The sequence below is a fragment of the Micropterus dolomieu genome, linkage group LG12, assembly GCF_021292245.1.
Source record: "Micropterus dolomieu isolate WLL.071019.BEF.003 ecotype Adirondacks linkage group LG12, ASM2129224v1, whole genome shotgun sequence".
Classification (NCBI taxonomy): Eukaryota; Metazoa; Chordata; class Actinopteri; order Centrarchiformes; family Centrarchidae; genus Micropterus; species Micropterus dolomieu.
In genome coordinates this window covers 37619247-37630513 of record NC_060161.1, presented here as the reverse complement: position 1 = coordinate 37630513, position 11267 = coordinate 37619247, and the positions used below count along the sequence as shown (strand labels likewise).

The window sequence follows — 11267 nt, the reverse complement described above, 5'->3', positions numbered from 1 at the left end:
AGGTAGAGGTGGAGGAGGGGGCGGAGTCTGTCCTGCTGCCCTTCAAGACCACAGCTCACCTCCCTGACGACATCAGAGTGGAGCTGAAACCATAAAGACGGTCCACGTGTATCAGAACGGCTCTGATCATTCTGACCAATAGGACCAGTTTTACAGAGACCACACAGAGATGAAGGAAGACCTGCTGAGAACTAGAGACCTCAGTCTGACCCTGAAGCTGCTGGAGGACAGATGATAACAAGCAGATGCCTTGACAGCTTCTTCTTCACTCTTACTGACTCTCACACCCAGTCTAAACACTCACTATAGATTACTACTGATCAGTGATGTCAGAGTGAGGTCAGCGTGATGTCACATGTTGATCCAGTCTGGGATCTGGACTGAAACATGTCCTTTTTGGAGACTTTTAGGGCCTTTTTCGAAACTAGACCGTCGCAGCCTCCACTCCGACATGGAGTGAACTCTGGTCGGAGTCGCCCTCACAGCCAAATCGAGCTCCCTAACCCACGTAGGGTTTAAATACAGCGGCCAACTTTTGGACGAACTACCCTCTCCCCCCAGAGAAAATAGAATCTGACGTTACCGCTGCACTGTAACATGTGGGGACTGTCAAGTTAACAGTGTAGAAAACAGGGACCTTGTAATTTGTGGTAAATGCACTGAAACAGAGCGAGCTGACAGGCAGGTTAGCGACTTTATCCTGTCAGTTTCTCTCTTTACAAAGACAAGTTTTGTGATATAAGAGTCCTACCTGAAGAGAGACTGAAGTCTTCATGTTACGCGATACCAGAATCAGAATTGGGTTTATTGCCAGGTACATTTTCAAATACGAAGAATTTGCCTTGGTATGAATTGGAGCTCACAGTACACATGAACATACATAGAAATATTAATATATAAAAAGGAGATCAAAAAATGTACAACTATACAAAAACTACAATAATACAAAGCTGACAAATATGTGCAAAAGTTCACAATATGAGGGAACTTGCGTAGTATGCGCACGCATAGTTTTGTAAGTCTGAATATTTTTGGCTTTTGGGCATTCGTCAACTTTTAGGCTGCATTCACAAAGTCTTATTTGCTTAGGAAGGTTCCTAACTGAGTGCAGTGACCTGGAAGTATTTCAGTGGCAGCCATGTTTCGGGTTGTTGAAATAATAATATATTTTAAAAAAAAGACATCGTAGACCATGACGCATAAAGGATGTTGATGACCATGTAAGTTACCATTGGCTATTAAGCCTTTTCTCTCTTATGCCATAACTTGCTAATATGCTTATGTCTTATACGGTCATCAATAACTGAGACTCATGCGAGCTGTTGCAGCGTGTAGCCTCACGTTATGTACTGCAACCTTCAGCAAAATCATTAATTAATTTTACTTAGGCAAAAATCAGGCTGGATAACCTCTATAGTAGGTGTTTCCCACCCTGATTTATTTGAGGCGGTCTGACACATTATCAACGCTGATTGTCAGTACGTCGCCAAGGCTTCAGAGCGTTGTTTGGAGAGGATCTGGCGAGCGGTTTAATGACAATCCGCTGGCCGACGGAGAGCTGCAAAAGAACAGGGAAGTGTATGGGGAGCAGCGACGCAGTTTTTGAACACAAACACCCGTAGTTGGCCTGTATTATGCTCTGACAACTAGGCTGTTCACTCGCGGGAGAAGCTCAAAGTTAACTGTTTTTATTAAATTAGGTTTTTACTTTAATTTTTGGGATTACAACACTCGCGTTTCTTGGCCGCTAGCTTCCATGCACATCCAATTTCACTTTTGTTGTTAGCGTCGGTTGGCACTACTGACTTCATATTTATATAAAAACCGGACAAAACTAGACATTACCTGGAGAAAAGAAAGCGAGGAAGTTAAACTACCTGGTGAGTTCAGAAAATATGTCTTACTTTGTTCCAGCTATCGTTGTACTTTACTGTGAAAAAGTTAGCATAGCATGATCGATCCGAACTCCAATTCAGAAAACAAATATTTTAGAAGTTGTTGTCCTGCTGTTTTGCTGACAGACCTGAAAAAGCATGAATTCATATGTTTGACAAAACGGCATTATGTTGTTGTTATTTCTGGATCGGTGTGATCCGTTTATTGCTATTTAATCACAGCTAAATGTTTCATACAGCTGTAGTAATGGCGAGTTGTGTTTACTCGCATTATCATGTTGTGTGTGAACACTTGGCAGTTGTCCAGTGATAAAACTCCCGCGAGGAGAGCGCTGCTGCATCTTTTAAATATGCTGGGAGGGCGCTAGCAGAATTTGGGTGCGTAGTTACTTTTTGATAAAAATTTTTATTGATGCATAGCTCAAAAGACACAGATAATCAATTACATTTTACATTACCAGAAGCTCAAATTAAATTCAGTTCTTCTAGAATATTAAGACATTTTATTGCTTTATAATTTTTTTCTATTGGAGGTGCAGTAGTGTTTCAGTTCAACTGTAAATCAAAGTAGGGTTTGGATCCAGTCCATTTTGATTTGTATATGTGGAATTTTCCAAGTATAATGAGGAGCTGCACAATAGTTAATATTGTCTGGACCATGAAGTACAAAATATAACATGACATCAAATACATTAATTAATGTACTCTTACCTGTTTTCTGTTGATAAAATGTTCCAAATCTTTCCAGAATCCAGAGTGGTATAAAAGATGAAATACAGTTTCTTTTTAAATTGCAAAAATCACAGTTATAATCAATTTTACATTTAAATCTTTGCAACACTTCTTTGGTGGGATAAATACTGACGGGGGACAAAGTTTGGGCCAAGGCCAGCTAACGTCCCAAACCACGTCGTCCACCACTTTGAATAACTAGTCAAAATAGCCAATAGCTGGCCAAAATATTCATGATAAAATAACATGTAGTCAACAACGTCTCTATAGTCTGCTGGAAATCAGTGCAATAGACTTTTTTATTCCAGTAAAAAACCTGAGTTACATCCTGGCAGGAAACAGGTTGAAACTCAATACGCAGTCAGTGAACACCGCCTTATATTCTCCTCAGTCTCCACCTATCAAGTAGTCGTTCTACTCAATCCTACTCCTACTCCTCCTCTGCGTTCACTGACCACACCCATTTGTGGCTTGTTCTGATGGTGAATTTCTTCTTCTCTGCTGCCATCTAGTGGCTGTTTTTCTGATATGTTATTCTGGGGAGTCTTGACAAGCTATTGTCCTTGTAACTTCAGCAAACTGAGTCGCAACCATCCTTGCTCCTCTGCCTAACACTTGTTTACCTGCTGCACCTGGTCCCTTATTAACTTTTTATCTATTTGTGACTTTCCAGTACTGGGTTTCTTACAAACCTGCTTAGTCATAGTTACTCAGCAAATACTAATGAATAACACATACAGAGGGAATATCATATAGTATTATCATTGGCTTATTAATCATTATCATTTAAAACACAAAAACACCATAATCACGTTATAATTGAGATGTAATCAATAAGGTCATAACATTCATGCTACAATATGGACTATGATTAGGGCAACTCAGTAAATGAACCATGGTCATCGAAAACAAAATCGTAACTATACACAACAATACAATGCAATATTTTAAAGTTCGGGTGCGTGGTTACTCTCTAAACAAATCCAAGTTCCTCCACTGTCATCGAATGACACCACTCCATCACACGGAAACAGTTAGCTGTGCTCTAAAACACTTTAGAACACTGCATTGTAAATGCATTTATGTTTTTAGGTGAACAATTGTTACTAAAAATGTTCCCACATTGGTCACATCTGTACGGTTTCTCGCCAGTGAACACGTTGGTGCAACTTCAGGTGACCTGATGTAGTGAACATTTTCCCACACTGGTCACACCAATATGGTTTCTCTCCAGTGTGAACGCGTCGGTGGACTTTTAGTTCACTTGATGTCCTGAAAGCTTTCCCACACTGGTCACAGCTGTACGGTTTCTCCCCAGTGTGAACACGTAGGTGCAACTTTAGGTTACCTGATGTAGTGAAAGCTTTCCAACACATATTACAGGGGTGTGGTTTCTCTCCAGTGTGAACACGTAGGTGCAACTTTAGGTGACCTGATGTAGTGAAAACTTTCTCACATTGGTCACAGCTGTACGGTTTCTCTCCAGTATGAACAAGCTGGTGCCTTTTTAGTTCACCTGATGTAGTGAAAGCTTTCCCACATTGGTCACAGCTGTACGGTTTCTCTCCAGCGTGAACAAGCTGGTGCCTTTTTAGTTCACCTGATGTAGTGAAAGCTTTCCCACACTGGTCACAGCTGTACGGTTTCTTTCCAGTGTGCAGATATTCATGCGTTTTTAAGTTACCTAACTGAGTAAACGCTTCCCCACACATGTCACAGCTGTACGGCTTTTCTCCAGTGTGAACACGTAGATGGACTTTTAGTTCACCTGATGTCCTGAAAGCTTTCCCACATCGGTCGCAGCTGTAAGGTTTCTCTCCAGTGTGAACACGTAGGTGCCTTTTTAAGTGATCTGATGCACTAAAAGCTTTCCCACACTGGTCACATCTGTATGGTTTCTCTCCAGTGTGCCGTCTCTGATGAATCTTTAAATGTTCAGATCGTGTGAAGGATTTGTCACAGTGCTGACAGCGGTGATGTTTGAGTCCCTCTCTTCCTCTCCGTTTCTATAGCAACAGACAGAGAGACAGCGAGTGAGAGGTCATGGTGGAGCGAGCTATCTAAAACCATAAATGACATTTAGAGCATATCTGTGGTACAAAACCCACAATGTTCAAGTTTGCCTTATGCATTACGACCTGTGACAACCAACTGCAGGGGTGTGTCCACAAAAGTATGTTTAATGTTACAATGGGTTTTAAATTCCTCAAATATTAAAATTAGCATTAGCCTTAAAAATCCCATAGTCAGAATTTAATCAAACTTTTTTCCTCTCGTTTTAATATATATTGGAATAGAAAGTGTGGGGACCGGTCTGAGTGCAACTGACCTGGAAACGATAACTAGCCCCAGCATCTCCTGGGGGAGAGGGGGGGGGGGGCGTAGAGTCAAACCAACCCAGGTTTGACCAAAGGCGTCTCCCACTCCCCAGCCTACCCCTGGCTAGGAATTTTACAAAATCTCATACTTTAGTACAAAGTCGACCCCAAAGTTCTGATAACATGTCGATACTGGTTTTGTTAGGTACCGGAGATCCAACACGTGGAAAGTGCAGCTGCTCAGATTTATCCCAGTTGGAGGTGATTTAGACAGACGTTTCACACAGTTTTGATCACCAGAAAATCAAAATGACAATGCAGTTTGCAATGCAAAGAAGTGACCAACGCGCCTCTTAGTACAGGCGGAGTTAGAGACCGTCTTACAAGTGCAATACAATCCAGTTCAAGTTCTCCCCCCAAAAAGTTCCAGTTTTTCATTATAATAAAAATGATGGCATTATCTTGGCTGTACACTGCACCAGCATGGTAGGATTAGGAGACATGCCGCCATGTTGGCGCGGTTCTTTTCGCCATCAGGGAAGCTGTATTGCTCCGTGAGTTCCAAACTGTGACGGAAGAACCTGCATTTTGGATACTTCCAAGTGGACAACCAAATGAAATTATCTTTAAGTGGATTAAGATTGACTCTCACGCTAAAGTGACAAACACAGACTGGACACAACATTGTCAGAAGGGAAACACTACAGGACAAGGAGAAACAAAAGTTACCTTCTGTGTCAGAGCCAAGAGATGATGAGATCAAAATCAAGCACACATACCAAACTTCAAATGTTTGTTATGGGACCATCTCTGACCACTTTCGCTGTAAAGGTGTCACTTGCTGACATTTCCAGCAGGACAAAAGGGTTAAGCAAAACCCAGCCTTTCCCTGCAGTCCTGCACACATCAAAAGGCAGAAACCCCCTTTTCTTGCCTTGGTTCTCTACCGCATGAGAGTGGTCAGAAGCCGTAAAACAGACTACAGTACACAACTTTTAGCGTCAGCCGATAGCCTTGCTGTATAGCCTACACAACTTGCGGTCTAGAGATGGGGTCTTGAAGTCAATGTGGCGTTCACACTACCTGACTGATTATTGACAGGGGTCACACACACACACACACACACACACACTACATGAGCTGACAGCAGCTGTGTCACCCAAGAAATGTGAAACAGGAAATGACGTGAACCTGCACACGGAACAGCTGAAATCCCTGTGAGCAATAACCTCAGGGTTCCTCCTGTTCTGAACGCTCTATTTTGAACTGCTTTTTCTACCAACAGCTCCGTTCTACTTATTACCGAGCCAGAGTTCCATATATGGTCATGTGCTCCCACACTAACGGCATGGCGACACTCAGTCTGCCTGTTCCGCACAGCAACAACAACAGCCTGGTAACATGCTTCAGGTCTTGGCCAATCAGAAGACAGTGGGCTTTGAGAAGGGGAGGCCTTAAAGAGACAGGAGCATCTACAGCTTGTTCAGACAGAGGCTGAAATGAAGGCCTACATGAAGAATCTTTTTTTTACTTGAATCATGCAAAGCTGAAATACAGGAGTCACAGAACTAAAATATAGGACTAGAAAAGCAGTTTAAAAGGTCTCCTTTAATTATAGGATTAGAATTGAATATTTTAACTTTTGTTTCTAGAGCAGCAATATTAATATTTACAACAGCAAAGTCACTAGTTGTACATATCGATTATTTTTCAAGTCGATAAATCTAACGACTAATTTTGTTTATTCCAAAGAAAAAAAAGTTGCCTATTACTCGATTAACATACCAATTTATCCTAAATAAATTTCTAATCAATAAGTCTATATTTTATTCAGTCATCCTAATGAAGCACATTAGAATAATTACAATAGCAGCAAATCTTAAAATTAATAAAATTTCCACGTCACTGATGTGTTGTGATAACAACAATAACAGACATTAAATTTGGTTACTTTACTTAAAACTTTAAATGTTTCTGCCATGGATTCATTTCAATATTAAGTAATGCAGTATGATAATATGATAAACACCTGAAAGGACTCACAGACTGTAATTAGATTCAGCTGATTTTTCTCACTCATACGTGGCCGTTAAACAGAAAATATTAAACAGCCAATCGTTGATGACTCGCGGTGTAATGTTACGTTACCATGACAGCAGCGGGGCAGAAATTACATTTAACATGAAGGCAATGAATTTATACTACGTGTCCTCGTCCTGATGATGTGCCGTGCTTGTGTGACGACAGAAAGCAAAAATAAAAATACAACAATAACAAAAACCCCACAATATTTGCGGTGCTGTGTGATACTTTCGTTTCACGTGTTTTTGCTTTAGACGGTCAAAGGCGCGGTGCTGTAGCTGTAGCTTGTCCGGGAGAATCCCACACCGGATGCAGCGATGTGTATTTACGTAACCGATTAAGTCAACGAATCGCCACAGCCCTACTATATATAAACTCAATATCTGACATCACAATAGTGAGTGACGTTTAGAAAGAATAAATAAAACTCAAGTCTGTATCATTCCTCCTCCTCCTCTGCTGTTATTCACTGCCTGCAGGTTACGTTACCTGGTCGAAGTAGGAGTGGCTGGTTTGTCTCAGCCAGCAGCTGAGTTTACAACAATGTGCCTGATTTTAAGACTACAGACCAGTCTGTGCTTCAGTCATTTTTCTATTTAGCTTGTTTTTTAACTGCCAAGCTAACGTTAGCTGTGCTTGTATAAACCATACAGGAGGACCGACTAAGAACAGAGATGATTAAATTAACCCTTTGTTTACCTTAGACAGGTGTACTGATAAAGTATTGTCTTTTTGCTCATGAAGGTTTTATTGCATGTACTCACAGTAACGAGCGAAGCTGCCGGCAACTTGAGTAGTTTTGAGCTAACTTAACTTCACCGTCTCCACGGTGACGGAGCGGCGTCTCTCTCTGCTGGCCGATGTGTGTGTGTAGGAGGCGACAGAGAGCAGCGGAGACAGCAGCCTGATGATAACCAGTCCCGGCCACATTTGAACATTAGAAATAGTTGCTTTCTTATCCATCACGTTTCAAGTTAAATCAGATTTAAAGCTTGAGACATAACGTTACAGACCCGCTAGTCTCGATAGCAGTATCGATAAGCTCGGACCTTACTTATTTTCGGGTTTAGAGCCCTTTTAGCTCTGAAACCCATAGCCTAATTATAAACGTAGTTATCGCCGTAGAACCTGCATCCATTTGTTTCCCTTATTTCCTCCGAGTTATATTCTTTTCACAATAGCCAAACTACTTTTATTCTATCTCCTGTTTATTGCATTCTTGTCGTTGCTTAATCATTGTTGTTTATATTTTCTTTATATCCCTATTTACCTTCACTTGTATTCACATTAACTAGTTAATAAATATTCACCTTGATCACAGACACGTGTGTGTGTTAGGGATGAAAAGGTATGAAAATTTTATATCACGATTATAGCGACCATCATCAGGTTATCAGTATTATCACGGTATTGTAAAAATGTGATTAAAATGTACTGATACACACACTGAAACCATTTCAACAAGTTTTATATTGAAAACTACAACTAAAACTGTTTATGCAAAAAAAATGGCAAACAGCCAATACCTTTTGTAAACGTATGAAAACCATCTATGTGTGAATTACCAAGATTTTATATTATAAAAAGGTAATGCAATGACCCCATGCACAATTACATACAGGTGCTGGTCATATTATTAGAATATCAAAAAGTTGAGTCCTTATTTAGCTGATTAGAGTGTGGCACCAGGCACCTTCAATATTGAACCTTTTCACAATATTCTAATTTTCAGAGGTACTGATTTTGGGATTTTCATTAGTTGTCAGTTTTAATCATCACAATTAAATGAAATAAACATTTGAAATGTATCAGTCTCTGTGTAATGAATGAATATAATATCCAAGTTTCACTTTTTGAATGGAATTACTGAAATAAATCAACTTTTTGATGATTTGATGACTAATTATATGACCAGCACCTGTAAGTCTTTAGAAGAAAGTGATTTTAACTGCAATGGGCCCAACAACTGACGTAAATACAGAGGAGTCTGCAGCGATTCTCCTGTTCCGACACTTTTACAACTAAATTTAAAGCTGCTGGATTGAAAATGTGCAGCGGACGTTTAGAGTCTGCAGACACACAAAGCAGCAGAAAAACGTGTAGCGTTTTTACAAGAACACTCACACACATTCATACACTGGTGAAACAGCCACCAGGGGCAATTTGGGGTTCAGTACACTCAGGACACTTCGACACGCAGCCTGGAGGAGTCGGGGAAAGAACCGATCCACCCGCTCCACCTCCTGAGCCACAGTCGCCCTCGATCAAGTTTCCCTCAGCGCTCTCATAAAAACTAATACACGACCAGATTATAGGGTGACCGAAAAATCTCTGCAGCGCTGTCTTCCACCATGTTGTCATTGACCCAAACAAACGCACGTTGCTTACTGCGAATGCACGCCTGCTTCTGAGGGACTGTCGCTAACTTTGGTTGATGCTGGACAGTTTTTACCTTGAGTTTATAAATAGTGCGGTAACTGAACCCCGTTATCATAGTAATTAAAATGTGTATGGAATTATTAAATGTTGGGAATTTTACCATGGTTTTTAGATAACACGTTTATGTAGCGATAATATATAAACAGGAAATGTATTTTCTTAATTTCTCTTGTATCTAAAGCAGAACCGTTAAAATCTGAGCTTATCAATACTACAATCTCAAATAATTAAGTCCCAGGGCCCGTCTAATAACAGGTTTCGGTATCCATATCTACTCCAAATTGTGCAGCCCTATAAATAGAAAAACTCCATATTGGTCAGGCTCTAGGTTTTCTCCAGGAGAGTGCGGTGGTCACTCTGGAGCAGTTAGTCAGAGCAGAGACTTGTGTTAACAGGAAGCAGATCACTGGAGCTGCTTCCTGATCACTCAACTTCTGTTCACACAGCAGCACGCAGGTTTAGAAAACTCTTAAAAGAGATTACATTTAGTAAAAAGATTTTACATTGGATGAAGAAGAGTTAAATCTTGTCTTGACTTCTGTAGCCTGTCCTTTGTAAGAAATGTTTCTGTACGTGACTGCAGGCTATTAGGAGACGTTTCATCAGCGTGGCCAATTATTAAAGTACTGTAATGAATAAGTCCCAGAGAGCTTTTATTTTCATAACAAAAGATTTTAAAAAAGTACACACAGATTACTAGCCCAAGTCTGCTTATCCAATCACATCAACACGCTCACCCATCTATCACAGCGAGCTATTTGACTAAATGTTTTGTAATCACTAATAGTTTGTTTTCTTCTGCTATTGCTATTTTTTAAAAAGTAATTCATGTAGAATAAATCAGTCTATATATTATTTTATTGTTGATTTTCTTGTTATTGTTGGTATACGCATCATCATTTAATATAATAGGCTATACTTTAAAGCGTACCACTAGCAGAAAATTAATTCATGTTACAGCAGTTTCAGCAGATGAACGTACTGTAAAGAATACATTATTGTCATTGGTGCGCCACCATATTGCTACTGGCAAATCATAAATGCAACTAAATATCGATTTTGATTTCATGGAATAGCGAGATTTTGATTGTATGTTTCTCTAAAATTACACATGACGTTTGAATGAGATTTATTGATACTTCTGAAATATGCACAACAATCATTCAGAGAATAATAATGCAGGCAGACGTCACGGTTATAACACAACACGGGCTGCACCGCGCATGCGCCGCGCGGGAAAACCCCGGAACAAAGAAAAGAGAAACGCTCGTGAGTTTTTCTTTCAGCTTCCTCTCTTCAAGATGAAAACAGGAATCACGGAGACACTTTGGAAATCAAACCACGTCAACACAAACCCTGGAGCGGGTTTTCAGGCTCTGATCTCTAACAACAGAATGAACGGATGATACACGGACCCTCGAGACTCTTCCTCGTGTCTTTAGTCTCGTGATGAAGTCATGAACACTGACCTGAACATCGGTGCTATCAGAGCACGAGGCTGCTGTTTGGCTCCTGTGGTCCGGGTTCTGGTTCTCCATCGTCCTGCAGGTCTGTGACTGGTGGACCGTGTTGTCCTGGACTGAGTCTGGATTCTGGTCTCGGAGCACTTCCGGATCCCGCGGAGCCTCCGCGTTCTCGCTGTGACGGCGTCCCGCCCCCTTAGTTACTGTCGCTAAGGCCGTTTAGAAACATGGCTCCTTGATTTCAGGCAGAAGATGAAGTTTAGTTAGTTGGTTTCCTGAAACCAGCTGATCATATTTGATGTGTATGAGGGAGTGTGCTTCACACAGAGCAGAGTTTT

The 11267-nt window shown here is 40.7% G+C and overlaps 1 protein-coding gene across 1 annotated transcript in view; it reads right to left on the bottom strand.

Annotated features, from left to right (window-relative positions):
* Positions 1-11267, bottom strand: part of LOC123980240 (zinc finger protein 836-like) — a 20260-nt gene that overhangs the window by 8701 nt on the left and 292 nt on the right. The window contains 3 exon segments of the mRNA XM_046064538.1: positions 680-693; positions 3726-3778; positions 3780-4633. Of these exon segments, the coding sequence (XP_045920494.1) occupies positions 680-693; positions 3726-3778; positions 3780-4633 (921 nt within the window).